Source organism: Lytechinus variegatus, chromosome 6, assembly GCF_018143015.1.
Source record: "Lytechinus variegatus isolate NC3 chromosome 6, Lvar_3.0, whole genome shotgun sequence".
Classification (NCBI taxonomy): Eukaryota; Metazoa; Echinodermata; class Echinoidea; order Temnopleuroida; family Toxopneustidae; genus Lytechinus; species Lytechinus variegatus.
The window spans coordinates 39,446,970-39,470,199 of NC_054745.1; the positions used below are offsets into that span (position 1 = coordinate 39,446,970).

Consider the following 23,230-nt stretch of genomic DNA (forward strand, 5'->3'; position numbering starts at 1 on the left):
ATGATAATTTTTCAAGTATATAGACAAAAAATGAAGAAAGGTACATTTCTTGTATACCCAATTTTATGTCCACATGATAGGGTAGTACATCATAACAATTTAGTTTCTCATAAGAATATTCCAATAAGTGAGTATAAAAAATATGATTTTTCTCGGAATGGTCCAAAGTGGACCAACCCCCTTTTGAAACCAAAACTCTTCATATATTGAAGTATGAAGGCCTCAACATAAAAGACTAATATAAACAAATATCTATGGAAGCATGTAAAATACCAGCCAATCGACTGCAGTCTGAACACGAGCTTAAGTGAAAGTCTCGTCTACAATCTAAGAAAGTTTAACCAATATTGGGTAAAATGGGAACATGCATGCTTGTTTGGTAAAAATATTACAAATATTTTGTAATATTACAAATATTTTGTAAAAATTTACGCAATGTTGCGTTGAAATTTAACCTTCAAACATGCAATTTGCCCAATATTGGGGAAAAATTACCCAGCAAAAATTGCATGTTCCCTTTTAACCCAATATTGTATAAAATTTTGTTCTCTGTATTTAGAGTGTAGAATGTGATTTTTTTTCTATGGATGGCCAATCGCGACATAAGCCTCTAACAATCGGTTTCAACTTAATCTCTCGTCTACATTGTGGCTTTAACTATGGCCATTAGCGACACAAACCCTAAACAGTGCTGATGTCATCTATCAACTTATTTAACACTCAATTTACTCACAACCCTATGGACATAATAACTAATACAATGTGTGTCATTATTAAATTATTATAAGAAAATAATCAGTAAGAATGAGAAACATGATTATATAATTATGTCACGAATGTAAAGGAGATGTTGACATCTGTCGCTTTCACTAATATTAGGATACAGTTAGACCGAGGTCTAAGTTAAACTTAGCCTCAGAATACGGGCCGTGTGAACTCGACCATCCTTACTACCTCCCCCAGTTTCCAATTTAATGCTTCGCAGACAATAAATATTTCCCAGAAAGTATACTCAATCCACCACTTTGAATAAAAATAATTTGATGCACACACGGTAATTAAGGCTGATTGAAAATCGAATAATAGGAGAACAGCTACTCGGGTATATCTCCCAGCCTTCTACATGATTGGCCCCACCAGACTTTCCAGTCTTTTTGCGGAGAAGGTACGTATGTTCCAGCCTGCAGCGCCCTCTCGTCGGCTGTCAAGCGATCCCCAAGCTGGCAGAAGATACTCGGTTCAGTCCCGTAAGGTTTCAAGGACCCAACCTTCTTCCATTGGAAATACGCGTTATACAGCGCGTCGTCTTCGTCCACTCTCTGCAAATACGCTGCCAGTTCCTTCGTCGTCGCGAAGTCCTGGATATGGATGAAGGAATTCGGAGGTGCGACCTTTTCATAGTCGCTCCGTGGAGGACCATACACGATTGGGACCAGACCCCGAACCAGGGCCTGGATCCAGAACTTCTCGGTGATATAGTCCGTGCATTCACTGTTCTCGAGAGCGAGGTAGAACTTGTACTGCTTCAGTCTTTCTTTGCACTCTTGAGTACCGGGAGGACAGCTGAGATTGCCACACTTTCCATACATATCAACTGGGATGTGTCTGCAAAAATATGAGCAGAATGAGTAATTTCAAGTTCAGTGTTGACCCTTTGGTGTTGGTTTGAGATCAATGTTTACATGAGTATAACACTAATCATAAAAGGTGTCAATATTGTGATCTGGATTATTTTTGTAATCTCAGAATAGGTTTTTGAGCTAGGAAATCTAATCCAAATTGCCCTTCCAACACTAACATCGGACTTGAAACCACCCAATGATAATAAAAGCAAAGACATAAGGTAGGGAGCTCTGGGGGGGGGGGGGTCGATAACTTATGACTCACCTACTGCTTAACATTGTCAGTCGAATTGAATGTTTGAAATTTGACGGCAGTGGTTTATCATATGAGCCAAAATTTTGAGGGGGCAATTATGGCGTATCGGGCAAAATTGAATAAAAGTTGCGAGCGGGAATTTTTTTCGATATCTATTGCAAATTTCGTGATAGATTTTGACATAATATTCAGCAAAATAGAATACTCACTCTTCTCTCTTTCCTTTTCTCTTTTTTCCTGGTTATGATTTATTTATTTACTAATTCATTTATTTTCCTTTTTGCGGGAGGGGGGGGGGGGGGGGGCAAGCATCCCAAGGCGCGCTATCTGTATGCCCTTTTTTGACGGTATAAACAAATTTAAATGCAAGAGGCACCCTGGCATACGACACCGACCGTCACCCGGGCCCCGTCTTGCAAAAAGTTAAGATTGATTCAATCAACCTCAAGTATATGGAATCCCACCAATGTCGTAATTATTTCTTTATACAATGTGGTTAATCAAAGTAGCAGTTTCGTCCTAGACTCTGGAAAAAAACGACTTATCAACAAGGTGAAGTACACTGAATTTCATGAAAACTATGAATGTATAAATATATATATATGAAGAGCTCACCTGCAAAAGGGGTTAGGTCCATTTTTCATCAAATTTGATTTTTATGTCTCAATGTATAGATTTTTAGTAACTCTATGAGATGATACCAAAGAAAAGTTGAAATTCCTATCATAAAGTGAACTAAAATGGCAAAGAAAAATCACCTTTTTCAAAAGGGGTTAGGTTCATTTCAGTTTAGTTGCAAAGGGGGTTAGGTCCACATAGAATCTTTTTGGTAAAGAATATCATAAAACAAATGAGGACAGGTAGATTTCTTTTATACCCAATTTTATGTTCTCATGGAAGGGTATCATGAAAATTCAGTTTCGCATAAAAATATGGCAATATGCGAGAATAAAAAAAAAGATTTTCTTGGAGTGGACTTAACCCCTTTTGCAACTAAACTCTTCTGAAGAACTCCTTTGTCAAAAGGGGTTAGGTCCATGTTTCATTAATTTTATCGTTTTCTGTCTCTAAAGCTCTAAATTTTTAGTCACTGATGATACCAAACAAAATTTTAAATTAAAATGAAAGTGGCAAAGAAAAATCACTTTTTTAATCAAAAGAGATTGGATTTATTTCAGTTTGCTTGCAAAAGGGATAGGTCCACAATGATATTTTTTTCAAAAATATATAGAAAATATTTGAAGACAGGTAGATTTCTTTTATACCCAAATTTATATTCACATGATAGGGTAGTACATCATGGCAATATAGTTTCTTATAAGAATATTGCAATAAGTGAGAATTAAAACATGGTTTTTCTCGCAATGGTCCAAAGTGGACCTAACCCCTTTTGCAAGTAAAGTCTTCATATGTCATATCTAGAAAATATTTTGAACAAACTTGTGTTTTGGATGTTGACGTTGCTGGCTTTCCATAGTTGTAGTTGATTGGATCACTCGTAACTCTTTGTAAGACGAGACCCAGACGTATTTAAAGCGTTCGTCATTTGCGATGATTTACTATGGGTCTGTTGGAGGCGAATTCGTTGATGTGACGTAATGCGGTTTGTCATTTTATATTGACAATTGGACGCCACTAATAGGATATTTTCGCACAGTGACGCAGAACAATGTATTGTCAATGCCCTTCATCACAAGGAACAGCCAATAAGTCTTTGTCGAAATGTGGTGAATCAAAACAGCAGTTTCATCCGTCTTACAAAGAGTTGTGGTTGATCCGATCTATCTCAAGTAGAGGGTCGTGGGTTCGAATCCCAGTCATGGCGTAGTTTCCTTCAGCAAGAAAGTGATCCACAATGTGCTGCACTCAACCCAGGTGAGGTAAATGGGTACCGGTAGGAAGTAATTCCTTGAAAAGCTGTGTGCGCTATGAACGCCTAGCTTAGCCGGGTAATATAGGATCGCCTTGAGCACCTAACAAGGTGGATATGTGCGCAATATAAATATCCTATAATATTATTATTATAAGTATGGAAAGCCAGCAAAGTCAACATATAAAACGCATGTTTGCTCAAAAATTATCTACATATGAATGCATATCCATAAATTCATTGATTACCCGACAATTTGGTGTGTTCTCATTTTGTTTACAAAGGACAATTTGCAAATTTTGTGTAGAAAAAACGATGACACTGGTTGATTTCCATAGAGTTACAATTGATTGGATCAATCGTAACCCTTTGTAAGATGGGGCCCTGGGGACCATTTCATCAACATTTTTTTTCTGACAAGTTGTCAGGTCTGACTTATTTTCTTGATTCTGATTGGCTCAGAGGCATTGTTACTATAGTAACTGTCGGATAAAATGGGACTTGTCGGATAAAACGTCTGACAAGTCCTTTCATAAAACGCTCCCCTGGACTATGGATGACGTTCTTAGTCATTCGACGAACATTTCAAGACATTTATAATGTGTTCTAAGACATGTAAGGTGTGTTCTGCGTGGCATTGCGAAAACTCGCAATTGACCACATCAAGAACAGCAGGCTGTTTTTGGAGAGGCTTAATGCATTAACCATAGAGCTATGAAAGTAAAACATCAATGTTGCCGATTTGAAGATTAACAGTTGCTCGTGTAATGCTACCATGATTTATTATCCTGAATGGTCAAACAGGTAGTAGTAATGCTGCACTATAAAACCGATCCCGTCTTGAAAGAGTTACCATTGATCTGATCAACCTCAACTGTATGGAAATCTGTCAATGCTAAAAAAAATCCGGCAGGAAATTGTCACAATCTCCTTTGTCGGCAAAAAGATCACAATGATTTTAGAGAATTGATGAACGCATCATATCTACAACATATTTTGAACAACCATGCGTTATACTTGGCGTTACTGGCTTTCCATAGGTCTGGTTGATTGGATCAATCGCAACTCTTTGTCAGACGGGGTCCGAATGTTCTTCTAGCTAACTCTTACCTTGAGAGCCTCTGAACAAAGTCCATTCTTGGCCACGTTGTGCCGCGGCAGTTCGATGCCATCCAGGCAACCAGCTTGGTTCGATTTTCCGCCCAATTTTGATTGTCGTCCACCTCAAGCTCCGGTATCCCGGCCCTATATTGCCCGTAATCAGCACGGAAGTCCGAGTCGTACCTGAATGTCATTATGTAATCATACGAAGTATTATAGTACTTGTCTGGCGGGATGACATGAAACCGTGTGTGCCGAGGACTCTCTAGGGTGTAGAAGACCCATTTCTGTCCTGGTGGCCGAAAGCTATGCAGCTTTTCCCAGTCCCAGCTCGACCAATGGAACAGGACAAGTGCTTCATTCTCCTGCATGGTGTTGACGTCCATGTCGAGGGTTAGCTGGACATCGCAGACACTTCTGGGGCAGTCTATCAGGTGTTTACCTTTACGGTATCCCAGTTCGTTGGCTGCGTTAGCCCACAGGTGTACATTTCGGTGGCAGCGGTGGGATGGGGCTCTTGTCGTCGAAACATGTATCTTCCGGTGATCAATCTCGGCTTTGAGGAGTACAGATTCTGCGTCAAGCTCTCGAAGCTTCTTGTCAACAATTTGTTGCTTTTGTTTCGATTCCGTACCGTTTTGGGGCTGCTTTACCAAGAAGTTTGCCTCTGGATCGGCGCCCTGCTTTACCGCGGATTGATTTCGTAAGCGTGTTGTCATTGGAATACCCGAAAGATTTTTCACACCCGGGTTCTTCCAGGAGCCTTTGTGATACGTAAGGTCATTGTCGTTTGCTATGGTGTGGTTTATCGTGGATTCCCTTCCATAATTGAACTGTTGTATCATTGGCTTAGTCCTTGACACCAAGGTATTATTAACCACGGCATTTTTTACCTCTAAATTTGTCCTGAAATTCCTGTAACGTGGTTGTTTCACGTGGTTGTTTCCTGTGGTCCAAGATCGGGTCAAAGCTTGGCTCAAAGACCCTGATTCCCTTGTGTCTTTCGTCATTGATCCGTTCGAGGAGATGGTCCTCCTCGGCTCTTCTAAGTCTGGTGACCTGACGGGGATGATGATGTCCCTGCCGTTGTTCAGGTCGGTCTGTCCGATGAGAAGAAACAGTTGCAAGTAGCAAGCAGCACTGAGAATGGCAGCCAGGGCAATGAACTTTCTCCGAAGTATCATGTTCCTCAAAACACTACAACATGAACAAGAAAAACAATTCATTACTGAAATCGATTTGCTTCAATTCTACAATCATTCCTCTCAAAACAAAATATGAGTTCAAAACGAATGGCTGGTATTATTCGAATTACATACATGTAGAAGAGACGTATGTTATGACTTTAGTCATATGACTAAGCTGTAGTCTTGATTCATCAGTTTTTATTACAAACACTGGTTGGTTGCTCTTTGTCATGACGGGCACTTTGCTATAGAGTTTTTATGTTCATCTGAGTACATCCCGAAAGTGAGCAGAATCAAATTAGTCGCGGCCGCAATTGGGTCTATTGGAGGGTATTCGGCTGGTTTTGACCATTTCAAAACGAGCCGAATTCGTATGGGAATGTTTCCGAATCCCTCCCGAATTGTCTTGCATTCGCGGATGGAGAACAGAATACCACCGAATTCACTCGAACACTGTCTTGCATAAGAATAGATTCGCAGCATAAGTGCCAGAGCATAGCTCCACCCAACAGATATTGATTGCGAGGATTTCTTTTAATCATTTTTTTTAATTCGTGCTGTATGGCCCTCTTCAGCAGAATGTTTTATCTTTCGCGTTATCCACGTAGTATCGTCAATATTAAAACAAAACAAAAAAAATTGGATAGGGCAAACAACGCACTATTTTGAGGCTGTTGCCCCCTAGATATTTTAATTTCTACGGCGGCGGCGGGGGGGGGGGCGATGATATAAAAAAATCGAAAAACCTGAAACCGAGGGAGCACAGCGACCAAGCTTTTCATATGGGTTGAAGATTCTTATGGAAGAAATCGAAGGATTTTGTGGCAGGGGGGGGGGGGGGTAGGAAACAAATTACAAGTTTGCAAAATGTCTGCGGAGTAAGGGCAACTGCTTCTCTAGGCCCCACGCTGATGCAGCCATAAGTGCAGCGTTATATCACTCGCCGGAGGAGCGCATTGAATTTGGCAAGATGCTCTAATGATAACAGTCTCGCTTACTCGACCTTCATATTTGAGATTTGACCCTCATACTCGTTATGCGATCTATATTTATTGTGCTAACTGTCTCGATAGAGTTAGAGTAAATAAATAGGAGCCGTCCTTGAAACAACAAGAGACGGAATCCCGAACACCATCGTTTAGTATGCCGCGTTTTACCTTGTACACAATATTACATAGAAAATAACGTGTAATTTGTATTTTCATTCGGGTGTAATACAAACACTGTTAGAAAATTTAACCTTAAAATAAAAGAAGTTCCTGCAGCAGAGTTTCGAGAACACATGTAATCTTACAAGATCGTGTAAACCCACAGGAAATTTGTACTCGGTGTATGGAACCTTACAAATTTCCTTTAATAAAACACCCTTATTCCCTTTTTAAACAGACCTGTTCTATTAAATTGCAGAAAATTGTCTGTTTTATGAATTAACAGAATGATTCTGTTATTCCTTTTTGCAAAATATTTTCTCTCTTGGGGGGAAAATCACGTGTTTTTTAACAGTGTATATATATATATATATATATATATATATATAAATAAAACAAAGTGGAAATGTTCTGCTCGGAGTTGCTCCAATAAACAGTTAAAAAAATATAAACACTCCGTAATGAAAAGTATAAAAGTTTTTATATTCATTAAGTATATATAAATATATATATATTTCTTTTCTTTTGTATTGGTTTGTATTGGTTGGACCCCATGGAAGAACAGTAGTCATGTCGATAAAACTGAAAATGGGCTAATCCTCCGTTTTGTATTTTTTTTTTAAAATAAATTCTATACTACTCTACTATACTATATTAACATGTAAACAACTGGTGATATTAGAATGGATCCAGTCTGATTCATAAACTCTATAATCAATCTGGATTCATTCCTTCATTCATTCACTCCTTGATAATGTCTAAATTCACGTGTTCATTCTGTTTCAAGGGAGGAAATGACATATCACAACCAATTTCAAATATCTTGAACATGTTGAAGGTAGAGACACAGTTTCATCACTAAAGATTCGAAATCAAAAATTATTGTTGCGATGAATCGACGTGCTTTTACAAATAAATTTCATTCAGATTCATGAAAGATTTTGAAGAGTTAATTACGATGGTCTCGTTGTCGTCAGCTCCTCATTAACATCAATGAGATTATCCTTGCTTGCTGCGAAAAATCATGACACATTGTTCCCTTGTATTTCAAAATAAATCTGATTTGATTATCAGTTGAGGGTGATAACTGCGCGCTTGCTCCATACCCAACGACGCCATGAGAATAACCTGTATCTTTCAATATTTATTTCATTGTTAATTTGCTATTCATATTTTTATTATTGATCATATGCTTTTTATCATTATTAATATCATAATTATTAACACTATTTGATTATCATTGTTATCATTATTATAATTAATATCATCAAGTAGTGTCATTATTATTGCTGCAATAAATAGGAAACCGTTGTTGGTGTCACCAGTGTCGATTTATGTTGTGAACCTATTGTATGACGTCACGGATCGACACCAGTGGTTGGTGTCATTCCCCCTTTTTTCTGGTGGGGAGGGGGGGTGATATTTTATTTCTGACATTAATCAAATTTCTAGCCCCGAGAATAACACACTGTTATTGTCAGGACTTTATTTTTCAAGATTTGTTTTAAAGATAAGTACCAAGTGGTGAATTTTGTGAAAATGTTCTGTAAAAATGTAAGTTTTCATAATTTCGGGGGGAAGGGGGATAGCTGGAGGTAGCCTTACCCCAAATGCTGCATACGCCCATGAAGGGGCGTGATATCGTCAGCTCCTCTGTCTATTCACGCCGACATGACCGAAATATTAGGCCTACACAACTATACAATCAAATGAACATGATCCGATTTTGATGAGATCGGTGTTTTGCTCGTATAATTTTATTTTCAATGTGGTAATTGAACTCCAAGTACCATTTAATTATGTTCTCTCATATGACTCCCCTTTGTATTGACTCGTCAATGGCTTGGATATAATGTTCCTGGCTTCGCTTTCTCTCGATTGTTCATGAGAGTGCAGTGACCTTGAACATGAGCCAAAGCGGTTATCAATATCATATCTGTTTAATACGAGTACATGTACTATGGTATTTGGGGTAAGCTGCTCTCATAATAAATAACATATTTCAATCTTTTGTCTCCTTGGTTCATTCATTCGTTTCATGTCCAACAAAAAAAACAGCAAAACACTGACAATTTCTTCAAATGATGGTAAAAAATAAGGTGATCGAATTCAAAAGTTATATTTATTTCAATAAAAAGTACATGATTGATTGATTGATTGCATTCATTCTTTTTCATTCCAAAATCTAACAAAAAGTACAATGTAAAGCATGACACAGAAATATCATTACACAGAAATGAAAAAAGGGAATCCACTGGAAAGCAAAGCTTGTTAGTATGGGTTCTCTAACATGTATAGCCACGCCGTCATGAATGTTTCTGTTTTTGATGATGATCCTTATAAATCAGGATTTTATATCAATAAACATTTGATTTGAATTTGAATTCGCAATATATAGGCTAATAAGTTATGTCCACACTTATGCTACTATATATGAATCACAGTTATTTGATATTATGTGTGTATGACATGTCTCCCTTGTAAAAACAAATAAGTTGCAGTGATAAATATCTTATGCATTAAATCTGCTGTCAATCTTTTTCTAAATTAAATGTTGCATACTGTTACCCCGGCTAAATTATTTAATTAGCACGGCTATATCCTGATCGGACGCTCGTGCATTCAAGTAATTCCTTCCTACCGGGTGCCCATTTATCGTATACATTCGTAATTCCGAAGGTTCGGATATTCCGAAAGCGAACTATAGTTCGTTGTTCCGAAGGTTTGTTAATCCCAAAAAACGAAATGAGGTTCGTTGTTCCGAAGATTCGTTAATCCGAAAACGAAATGATGTTCGTTGTTCCGAAGGTTCGTTCATCCGAAAACGAAATGAGGTTCGTTCTTCATTTCGTTTTCGGACTAACGAACCTTCGGAATTACGAAGTGTAACCATTGGCGGCGGAAGCGAAAAATTTTAGGAGGGGACAACCAAAAAAAAAAGGTTCTCAACCCAAAAATTTTAGGGGGGACGTAGGAAAATAAATTGACAAGCAAAAAAAAAAAAAAGAAGTCATCAACAACAAATGTAAGGGGGGACCGTCCCCCCCTCCTCAAATTTAGGGGGACACGTCCCCCCCCCCCCCCCCGCTTCCGCCGCCTATGCCACTCTCCACCCAGTTGTAGTAAATGGGGTTACACTCCCCATTTACTACAACTGGGTGGAGAGTGGCAAATGTAGATTACGTGTCTTGCCAAAGGACGTGAGAGCTGTGATGGGATTTAAATCCCGGATTTTTTTTTTGGTTCAAAGTCCGGTGACTTATCCACTTACCCACAGCACCTCAGTCTACAGAGTTGCGATTAACCGTAAAAAACAAGTCACTATTCGCGCATTTCACTGGTTGTTCCGAGGACCCTCCTTTTTTTTACAATTAGCCCGCTCCAAGTTCCCCGTTTTTTGTCTCGCCCGCGGCACACCCCAACCACTTTTTTGGTCGAGTGCCCCACCCCCCCTCCCCCGGGGTTGATTTAACACCAGCCAGGAATATATGTCCACGCCAGAGAAGTATTGAAACAACACCAATTTGGAATCAAACCAATGTTGTTCTGATACTACTTTGTGTTGTAGACCAAAACGAATCTGGTGTTGTTTAACACTTATCTGGTGTTGTTTAACACTTATCTGGTGTGGACATATATAGATTCCGGACTGGTGATAAATCAATACCGGAATGAGGAAATAATGATATTTAATCTAATTCAAATCATACATCATACAAAACGAATGAATAGAAATCATGAATCAGCATATGTTAAGTTTTTAATATGGTTTTGTCATTTGTCTGTGCATGTATGTCCCATATATTATTATCATTATTACACTGCAACAAGTCCGGTATTAATTCAACACCAGCCCGGAATCTATATTGTCAGTTGTCTGTGCATATTGTATGTCCCATATATTATTATCATCATTACACTGCAACAAGTCCGGTATTAATTCAACACCAGCCAAGAATCTATATAGTCCACACCAGAGAAGTGTTAAACAACACCAGTTTCGTTTTGGTCTAACACCAGAAAGGTGTAATATACAACACCAATTAGTATTAAAACAGCATCGACTTGATTCCAAACTGGTGCTGTTTCGATAATTGATAATTTCGGTAATTACCATCATAACTTTGAACGTTTATAAATCTGATTCATGAAGCTTGGACATAATAGTGACCAAGTATCACTGCAGATCCTGTGCAAGTTTCAGGTCACATGTTCCAGGTCAAATGTCATATGAGGTCAATGAACTTTGGCCATGTTGGGGGTATTTGTTGAATTGCCATCATAACATGTCATAACTTTGAAAGTTTATTGGACTATTTCATGAAACTTGGACACATAGGAGTAATCAAGTATCACTGAACATCCTGTGCGAGTTTCAGGTCACATGACCAATGTCAAAGGTCAATGGACTTGGCCACTTTGGAGATTATCATTAAGGCCACCGCACGTTGTTTATCATAATACGCGTAATGCAACTCTGTTGTCTGATTGGCTGGAGGTTGGATTGAGCTTGCGATCCAGTCATAAGGATGTCAAATCCTTTCCTTGCGACTTGACCCTGACCGGTCTGCGACGCTCAAGCTGACAAGAGCTGTGACGTCACATCTCCCCTCACTCAGTCGGCGACTTAATTAAAGCATAATGATCCAAAATATGCATAAATCTGTATAATTGATTAGCCGGAAACAAAACGATTTTTCCCGAAAGGTACGTATGTATGCAGGATTTTGCAGTATTCATGTCTATGAAAGCGAATATAAGTAAAGAACATTGTCATAATAATATTCTGAATTATCGATTTTGCAGCCATTTTCTTTATGCAAATTAGGTGGTCAAAACATGAGAAATTACCTTGGGAACCAATCCCATCAGATTCAGCATATTTGAATTGTGTGAAATAGACCGGTTCCCAACCTTTACCCCAAAATTCTTCTTAAACTTTAAACAGGCCTCTTTTTCCAGAATGGCTATCATAAGGATTCGACATGTCAAATCCTTCCGACTTGTCGATCCCGACCTTTCATTTGAGGACGCGCACGCTAATTTACAACGGTAGTTGATTTTGGAAGGGACTTTTGGGGCCCGTCATCATGGTCGTAAAACTCTGTCCTGCAATGCAAATTGTGTGACATGAGATTTTTTTTTTCGTTTCGCATCTGCGACGAAAACATTCAATATGCGTTTCGTGTTCAAAATTCTGGTTGCTACTATGGTAACAGCGATATATCCGATTGAGGACGACTTTTCAAAGCCACATTTGACTCCTCCTAAAGCTCGAGAGGCCGCCCGCGGGGGGGGGGGGGCACTTTCATTGATTAGTGGATACCAGGAGCAACCACGCGTAAAAGGGGGCAGATTGGGCAAGTACGTTACGTATAGTCCTATGTAACGTTATAAGGGTGTCAAAACGATGTTTAAAATGCTAAAAAAGGGATATATATCCAATACTTGTAGGGTGTCACAACCCAAATACTTATTAAGAGATGCATTTTCATAATCTGGAAAAGACTTACTTCCATTTTTAGGGTGCTTTTCGAAACCCCATATCATGGTCGCGCCTGATATCCACTCATCAATGGAAGTCCGAAGTGGTCCCCGGAATTTGAATCTAATCCCCATTTCTGGGGAAAGTAAAACCTAATGCCCATTACATCGTGTGCTACAGCCTACAGGCATATCGTTTGTGTAGAAGGCGTAAACAATAGAACAAAAGAAATCCGTAAGCTCAAACCATGGACCCTAGGGTCCATGCTCAAACGTATATTGCACATGCTGAGTACGGAAATCGTTTCGGCTAGAGAGCTTGATCTGACCCATGAAATCAATTGCCAGTGATCCACCAATAATCCACATTAAATGCAATATCGATTCGATGGACTGTAATGATCTATATCTAAGCCTTCATTCAGTAAGTTTTTCCTCACTCAATATGTACTCGATTTGTTTGTACTTATCCATGTCATAATCTATTTTAGGTCCTGCATTTCGAATATCTCCAGCCATCAGTCGTAATATACGTGTGTGTATGGTGCGAGTGTCGCGGGAAAGGATTTTACACACGAAAAGCAGATCTGTAGGGCTTGTAACCCCCCTGAAACACAAAGCTTAGCATTGATTGTATAGCAGTTTTCTACGTTTGATTCTTTTGACTATAATGTACAATCAATCTTAAAAATCAAGTGTATGATTAAGCGTTAACTTTTGTGTGAGGGAACCCAATATCATCGTCGGTGAGGATTGCAAAAAGTCCCATCTGACCGGTACGCGGTCTGCGACGCTCACTGCTGACAAGAGCTGTGACGTCACATCTCCCCTCACCCAGTCGCAAGCCAGTCGCCGACGCGACCAGTCGGGTCGTAATGTGTGCAGTGGCCTTTAGATTGCTGTCATAACTTTCAAAGGTAATAAAGTATCACTGACAAGTATTAGGTCGCATGATCAAGGTCAAATGTAATTTATTGTCAATGAACATAGTACTGTAACATTATAGTGTTTTTGTGAATAATTATTTTATAGTAGTTTTCAAAATCAGCACTGCTGCTATACGCGTGATGCAGGTGAGACTGCCAGAAGCGCTTCACTTGTTTATTACTTTGGTTCTAACTTGTTGCATTGCATGTACTGTGATGTAATACTATAATTATGTTTATGTATTGTAAATCTGTTTTGACTCTACAATAAATGCAGAAACTCCTTCCAAAAATGTATAACTGATTTATAAAAGTCAGGATAAACCAATTTACACACACACACACACACGTTCTACCTTAACCCCTCACACACTCACACACCCATTCTTTAGGGGGAAAATGCCTCTTTTTGATTGATCCCACCCTACCAATGTGGCCTATATTGCCACTCTGTATAAAACAACTTTTAGGTGTCAAAGAAAATGCTCCTCGTTGTTCATTTTCTTTTTACCTTGGAAACGTTCCACGTTTTACGGTCTGCGTATACTCTGAACCAAAAAAAGAAGGAAAACACAAATAAATTCTAGCAACAAAGCAAAAATAACATCATTGTTTGCGAGTTGTTTACATTTCCTCACCCGCAGTGAAGGGGTGACTGTGGTTTTAAGCACTTCGGGCCGTATTCTGAACTCGGGTGGAATCTTGAATTATGTTAAAAATAAAATCCATATTTTATTGTTCGACATAGACATGAAATTAAATATTCAGAAAATTTGCTTTGCCCAATTGATCGTGGGCCCGACAGCCACTGCGCAGCTTAAAGTTCAAAACGACGAGGCTCTATCCCTTCAATCGTTGGACGCCCAAGGGGGTGTAGCAGCAACTCTTTGAAAGTCTAGCTTTTAGCCCCGGGGGCCACTTACATTGACGAGTGGATACCATGCGCGACCAAAAAAAAAAAAAACATGTAAAAAGGATGTCTTTTTCACGATAGGGCACGTTACGTACGTAACGTGATAAGGGTGTCAAAAACACAAAAATAATGAAAAAAGGGTATCTATTTCGCTAGGAAAATTACGTGTTTAGGGTCGAATTTGCGGGGATGGTAAAACAAAATATTAAAATGTTTTATAAAGGATGTCCTTTTTGCCCCAACACTTCGTGTGTAGAAGGTGGGGTCGTACTTAACCAAATAAGGTAAAGCCGACGACCGAAGGACCCGTAACAATAAAACATTCCTGTACTTGTTTAAGGGTTCATTTCAGGAAATATTTGTCAAGAGTATCGTTTTGTTTCCAATACTTGTTAAGGGTAGGGCTTCACAGCACACGCCAATACTTGTTAAGGGGTGCATTTTCATAATATGGAAATTACGTGTTTAGGGTGCTTTTCGTGACCCCGTGGTCGCGCATGGTATCCACTCGTGAATGGAAGTGGCCCCCCGGGGCTTTTAGTCTGACGGGGCCGGGCTTTGAAACCCAAACCTTGATTGTGAGACCATGGAGATGAACTCTCTGCACAGCAAAAACTGTGGTGTTAATCTGTGTACATAGAGGACCACATCAGTTATTTTACACCGGTGTTATTCCAACACCTATGGTTGTTACATTTACACTCTTTGGTGTTATGTTCAATCTCTAGGGTGTTATTTTAACACCTCAGGATGTGGTCCTCTATTAACACCAATTGGTGTCAGTTTTAACACCACAGTATTTACAGAGTGTCAACTGAGCCAACACACAGGTTAAACTCTGGTCGGAAAGTTGTGGTTTAACTATTGATGCATTCTTGCAAACACTCTCTTAAAACAGGTAAAACAGGTAAAAGAAATCAGTCAAATTGACTAGATCAGTAGTCAGCTGGGAGCACTGATATGGCAATCGCTGATAGTCACATTTCTGACATATATTCTAGTCAAAACTAACTCTGTTCTAGTAAAATATGACTAGAAATTAGTCAAATGTGAATAGAATAACAATTGCACCAGCTGACCCTATTAACTAGTCATTTTTGACTGATTGGTTTTCAGAGTGTATGAATGAAAAGGCGGTAGACTCGAGTGACCGGAGAGACGGACTGGCAGGAAAACAGTAGGCCCAAAATTTCGGGCCAGGCCGTCCTGTTAATTGAACTTTTCGAGATTCGGACCTCAGAAAGATACATTCTATTCACTTTTTATGTAATGACGATTGCCACCAAAGCTATTTGTTTTTTTTTTTGGTCTTTTTTTGTCTTTGTCTCGCCTCAATTTTTATCAAAAGGGGATAAATTGTTCATATTTTTTTGTACATTCGAACTCCCAACCTTGCCATCGTATGCTCAAGGATTATCCCAGTTATACTCGGGCCCTTGTCAATAATGTGAAAGCTCTCGGATATAATGATTAACATTGACGACCCCGTAGCCAGGGAGTTTCAAATAGGGGGGTCGATTCATTCTATTTTTTGGCTGAAAAAGTTGATAAGCAAGATATGTTTTAGAGGGGATGTGGGGGAATTCATCACTCGAGAATGTTTGATATTTATTATCCGAAAACCTGTTTGTCCTCCCCCCCCCCTCCTTTTTTTTTTGCTTTTGCTTTGGAAAATTTTGGGGGTTCGATCGAAACCCCCGAAACTTTCCTGGCTAAGTATTAAAAAAAAAAACGCATAAGTGCGACAAACAAAATACTTGAGAACCTCATTTGAAATTCCAGATGTTTTTACTTTCTTGCAATTTAGTAGCTTCCATTTCTATTCATCATGAAAATAATGAAAAAGGTTAGTTATGAATATTGCGATCACAAATGCTATGGAGATCCTCACATTGGCAATGCGACAAAGATGTATGATGTCACTTGTGAATAACTCCCCCTATAAAACTTAAGTATATATTTCACTGAAACTGCCACTTTTATCAAATCTATCAGTAGATCATGTGTTCTCTCTTTAGGAGGGCATGTAATACAGATTTTTAAAAATACATCATGGATAAAGAATCTGTATCACCTTAAGAAAAAACACAAAGAGACATTTGGGGGGTATGGTCGATCAAAGGGAAAGTTGTTCACATGTGACATCACACATCCTTGTTGCATTGCCAATGTGAGGATCTCCATGGCATTAGTGACTGCAAGATTCAAAGGCTCATTACTTTCTCAGTATTTGTCCAAATTTTCTCAAACTTTCTTTGTTCTTTGGATTTTTCTGTTTCGACACAAGCCTTTTCGTTCCAAAGCTTTCATTCCCCTTTAATTGGTGTAACACCACTTAGCCTTTAAGGCTATTTTAATTTTACCAAGTTTGATTTGACAAAAATAAAAAATAAATAATATGTAGACGCCTAGACGGGGTAAATAATTAGACCGACTAGGTATATAGGCAGGTGGAGGCGTCGCGGTCTAGTGGATAAGACACGAGATCGTCTTTCAATCTCAGGGACGTGGGTTCGATACCAAGCCATGGTCCAGTTTTCCTTCTGCAAGAAATTCACCCACGCTGTGCTGCACTCAACCCAGGTATGAGTTGAGGGGAACGGGTATACCCCGTAAGAAGGAATCCTTTGAATGCTTCAGAGCGTATCTGGCAACACAGCTCTGTGTGACAGCGCTTTGTGTACTCAGGCAAAAAACGCTTAATAAAACCAGCTATTATCCGGAGTATAATACTTGTGAAAGTTTCATGCCTTTGTAATAATTTACACCATTATTGTTGTGGTTATCCGCTCTATACGATGATGCGATATGAATAGTTGATTAAGTGTCTTTTAGAACTATAAACTGACTTTAGAAACTTAATGGAAACCAAAACACAAGAAGAAAATCTATTTGAAAAATAAAACTAGAAGAGCAATTTAAAACTTGTTTCATCAAAATCAGTTAAAGGATAAACAAGTTATGGGAGTTTGAAAACTCTGGTTGTACTTTCTATGGGAATACTCATATTTGCAAACGTGCCTCAGAATGGCTGGTTTTGTGGCTAGCTCTCCATTTGTTTCGTACACAAATTTTCAGATTTTTTTCTCATTCAGGGTCATTATTTAAAAAAAAAAAGCATCGTGCCTCCTTCTGTGCACAACATGTCATTGACAAACTTCATTCACACCACATAATTGCCAAGGACAGGAGGTGATAATACTAATGATAGGCATTTATATAAAGCCATCTATATAGAAATATTCTATTGTTATTATTATTACCCCGGCTTTAGCTCGAGCTGTCTTTCAGCGCTCATGCATTCAAGAAATTAATCCTGCCGGGTACCCATTCACCTCACCTGGGTCGAGTTCAGCGCAACGTGGATAGATTTCTTGCTGAAGGAAATAAAACTAAGGCTGGGATTCGAACCCACGACCCTCTGTTTCAAAGTCAGAAGACTTATCCACTGGGCCACAACGCTCCACAATAGATCATGCGAACATGTAAAATAAAGGGGGGAAATCTGAAAATTTGTGTACAAAACAGATAGAGGGTTGTCCACAAAATCAGCCATTTTGAAGCACGTTTGCCAATCCCCATAGAAAGCACAACAAGACATTTTGAACGTCCGTATGTTATGTATAAGAATAACATTCATTTATTTAGTTATTTTTTTTCTTTAAGAGTGTTCCAGAATGTCCTGACAGTAAAGCTTTGTTAGGCACTATATTTAGTGAGATAAAGTAATTTATGTTATTTCTGCAATTTGCAAAGATACATGAAAGAGAATGCTACACAATAGGCCGAGGAATTTTGTTATTTAAGGCAGACAATTGGGCTTCCTCGGCAGTGGAAAAGAACAATAGGATTAGCTATGTTGTTGACATGTTGATTTCACTGAGGTCATTCAAGAATGTTTTAGACTTTGACTGCTCCTGAAAGAAGGAGAATGTTCTTTTTGTAGACAATACTAGAAACCTCTAGAATAGTGAATACTAGAACCTTCCATAATAGTGAATAATTTGTATATAAGCAAGATCACTTTATCATACAGTATTAGATCAGATCACTTCATCAGATCAGAACTTAAAGTTTCATGCAGTTACTTTGAAAGAGGAATTCTCAGTTCTCATCGAGATCATCAAGCTGTTTTAATGACCGCTTTTCAACCCATGGATTGCTGAAATTGAAGGTTAATCATCATCACCAACATTGTCTTCACGGATATTTCAATTCGTTACAGTGATTTATTTCATTCATCGTGCTTCAACATCAGTTTCATCATCGCCATCATTGTAAACTTTAATTTGCGAAATCTTCGCCAAACAATTTGGACTATTCCTCGGATATAGTATTGCACATCTGTCACCTCAAGAAATGCACATGTAAGATCAATATTTATTTATGTTTTGGTTAGTTTTGTTAATTATCTAAATTTTTTTACTGTTATTTGTTGCAGCATCATAACACGTAACTTGCTTGTTTCGGAACCGATTTTGATGAAACTTGTATTGAATTGTTCCTCTCATTTTAATATTTCTAATAAGATTGCTTCTCCTCTTGAGTTTTTTGGTTTCCTTTCAATCGTTTGCAGACGAAGTGGGATCTAAAGGCGACCGCACACCTTACGACTGGTCTGCGACCCAATTTCAGAATAAAATGTAGTAGAATTTGATGCTAATATTGAGACATGGAATATCTTACCGTGTAATATTCTAAATCATCTTTCGAATACTTATTTTCAAATCTGTGACGATGCTATATAATCGTTCTTAGAATAAAACCTTCTTAGAAAAACGCGAATTTAATATCCAGTCGTAATGACGTCATAGCTACGATCTGAAACTAATTTGGCCTTTACTCCAAAATAAAGGCTCGCAAACTTTCAAAATTGTTATATTAGTATACTTTCAATTAATTTCAACCTCAAAAAAAATGATTTGTTCCATTTACATTTTCAGAAAATGAGCAAAATGCGATTTGTTCCAAAGTCGGATCGCGAACAGTCGTAAGGTGTGCGGTGGCCTTAACGAGAATACTGAGCTTGAAGATATTGCACGTTGACAAATTGTATATGTGAACCTAAATTGGGCTGACATTATATTTATCCCAGCTGTTTTGTCCATCTATCATTATTATATATTTTAAAGTGTATTGATTGTGTCCATAAGATTGTGTTGTTTGCTTCCAATATATGCATTTATAATTATGTACGCGATCGTCCAATTTTGAATTACTGCCAGCATTAAAATGTCGTTTCGGTTTTGCTTTCGAGTTTCCGGCTTATTTATGACATGAATGAGATGATAAATTATATTCACGCTATTGTTGGTTGTATAAATAAAACAGATGTTGCATGGGTAACATTTACTTTAGCAATGAAAAGGAATACGTATTAATTGTAAATGAATTTATAGTAGGTGAATATTATAATAGTAATAAATAATAACATTAAAATTATAAAGCACTTCATACGGACTTTTCGTTGACTATTTCGAATTCTTGTGTGAGTTTGGATAGAGTTTTTCATGTTAATAGCATTATTATGGGCATGCAATTTAAGACAGTATCTTGATTTTATGTATGTGTGTGTACGTGTTTCTCTTCTTTTTAAATGTTAAATAATCATAAAATCCTATTTTAAACGTTTTGAATATAATGTTTATTCAATTAAAGTATATAAATTATCAATTTCTGTAATATCAAATGTATATTGTCAATCATTTTTATTTGTACATAATCCAACCATGTAAAATTTACCATACGGTTGCAATAAAAGAAAGATTGAATTGAAAAAGGCGCTAAGAAAGAGAAAGACAAAAGAGATAAGAATATGCACTTACAGGATATCTCAGTAAAAGAACAACAAACAAACAATAACACGGAAATATACCTATCTCTTTTTTAAATGGGAACTTTACCCTGGTGAAAAATTGTAGTAAAAATAACAAAAGAAAGAAAAACATATTCTGGTGAAGATTCGAGTATTAAAAATCCATGATTAAGAAGGTTATTAGAATTTCATGTTTTTTTATTTGTGACGTCATATACGAGAAGCTACAGCATATATTACAAAATAGGAAAAACAGTAATTTTTATTCTATAATAGTTCCTGATGACCAAAAATTGGTTTTCTTTTAGTAGCTTATGGGAAAAGATTTGTATGTTAATATGCTGGAAGTAGGCCTATTTTATTAAACCATTTACACATTTTTTTCTAATTACAGTTCATTGTTTTTTTATTTTTACCACACCATATATCATGGGAAGCTGCTTGCATATGACGTCACAAAATCAAAAAGTAACTTTCAAATTCTGGATGGATTTTCCTTAAACTTTTATCAATAGTTTTAATTTGTTCTGTTTTTAAGTAAGCTTTTCGTCAGGGTGAACTTGACCTTTAAGATGCGTATATATTCTTAATGATTGTTTTCGATGAACAACTATAAAACAAAACGTGATGTATCCGTGTATGAATGTCGCCGGTGGGATATACGCACCAATTATTGACGTACGCAGAAAAACGTTGTTCAAAATATCATTCAACATTGTTTAGGGGCCTACTATATGAATTTTGTAGTTGTTTAAGGAGAGTTTGAATAACCATGCTGAAAGGACAAGTCCACCCCAACAAAAAATTGATTTGATTAAAAAGAGAAAAATCCAACAAGCATAATACTGAAACAGTTATATGCACATCCTGGTTGGTATGCAAATGAGGATGTTGATGACGTCATCCACTCACCATTTCTTTTGTATTTTATTATATGAAATATGAAATATTCTAATTTTCTCCCCATTGTCAAGTGAAACAGTGATCAATTACTCCCTGAACATGTGATATTAGCATTGCTTAATACTATATGATTCAGTCAAGTCGGTCCCTATGGTCATATCTGTAAAAAAATAAATACTGAAAAATTCAAACAATAAAAAACAAAAGAAATAGTGATGGACATCATCGATTGACTCATTTGCATGTCACTGAGTTGTGCATATCACTGTTTTGTGAAAAAATAAGCGAATCTTTAAAATGCCATAACTTTCTTATTTTACATCCGATTTTGATGAAATTTTCAGTGTTATGCTAATTTGATTTTTCTCTATTCATTCAAATCAACATTTTGCTGGGGTGGACTTGACCCTTAATGTATTGAGGTTCAATATTCATTTATGGGTTCAAAAATCTGGAATAGCCTACCTGATGAAGTAAAACGGCTTTAATCTGTAAATTCCTTCAGGAGAGCACTTGAAAACATTCTCATACAAGAATATTCATGAGTTCCTCAATCATTTGTCAATATTCTATATAGGCCTATGTTTTAATTCATTTGTATGTAATTCTTGCTTTTACCCTATTGTGCTAGACCTATTCATTTGTTTTATACACTAGATATGCTATTTGCCGAAGAGCATGATTTGTTAACTCACTATTTAAACGTTATTTCATTCTATCAATTATGATTATGTACATTGTAGGATAGGGGCTCCACGTCCCATTAGCAGTACTTGCTATTTATGTGGAGTCCTTTTACCAATGAAGTATATATGACAAGGCCTGTAACGATGTATTTTGACATTATTTGGTAATAAATTCAGTTCAGTTCATATTAAAGTTGTTAGATTTCAAACACGTCTCGTTTGAAGAGTGTAAACATCTATAGGGTAAGCTTTATAAACAGTGTCGTATATACAGTGTAGTCATTCTTTACTTTTATTTGGGCTATAAACAGGAAATTAAACATGTATAGATGTTATATAAACTGAGTTACAGTTTGAAGAAACTTTTGTAACCAAATATTTTAAAAGTCTGAACAATAGGCCCTATTAATCTTTTAAGCAGTAACAATTGAACATTGCTGCTTTAATGTTTCTCATATTTTATAAAAAAAGATATTGACCTATGGGTAGGATCCACTGAAAAGCTTTGCTTTTTAGTGGATCCCCCTCATTTACATTTATGCTGTGTATTATACTTTTTTGGGGGGTCTGTTTTACGAAGTATGAATGCCCTTCTGTAAAATTGTACTTGATTTGTATTACTTTATATTACTTTGTATTATATTTTGAATGGAAATGAAATAAAAGAATTGAATAGGATTAAAACTAAATCTTGAATTCTCACAAAAGTTTTTAATCTCGAAGAAATTGAATTTATTTTTTTTTTTTAGATTTCAAGATGCATCTGTAGGATTCAAAATAAATCCAGAATTCAATTCATCCACTTAATTGCACTCCATCTTGATTCTTTTTAATCCCCTGCAACTTAGAATGAAAACTGGATAAGATCAGTGGATGTTTAAAACGATTATTTTTTCAGAATAGATTACTGAAGTAATTGAGGCAGTATACCCTATCAATTAGGAAAAAATGAAATGAGGAAGGAAAACTGTCATTATATCTGATTTCCTATCACGTGCTACACCTAGCCACTTCACAGCCTTGATAATAACGATGGATTTACAAACAAAAAATACTTACCGAAGTAAAGAGGTTACAAACAACTGATAATCCATACTAAATCCGAATTCAAAGTTTATAATAATGATCCCTGATGTCTTCCAATACTACAATCAATAGTTTCCAGGACAAGGTCAAGATTCATCAGAGCCACCATCACTTTCTGCGCGGCATCTCCGGCGGTGATGTGTTGCGAGCTTGACAAGGTAATGATTGTATCGCGGTAAAATATTTATCTGGAATGCCAGAAATACGCATTCATCTGTATCAATTTCTCGGTG

At 37.3% G+C, this 23,230-nt stretch overlaps 1 protein-coding gene across 1 annotated transcript; it reads right to left on the reverse strand.

The window, feature by feature from the left end:
• Positions 1-935: 935 nt before the first annotated feature.
• Positions 936-23,189, reverse strand: LOC121417810. The gene is made up of 3 exons (XM_041611545.1): positions 22,971-23,189; positions 4,859-6,046; positions 936-1,605 (listed from the first exon to the last, which is right to left on the reverse strand). Exons 1-3 carry the CDS (start codon positions 23,003-23,005, stop codon positions 1,095-1,097), a joined length of 1,734 nt encoding a protein of 577 aa, XP_041467479.1. The 5' UTR covers positions 23,006-23,189; the 3' UTR covers positions 936-1,094.
• Positions 23,190-23,230: the final 41 nt, after the last annotated feature.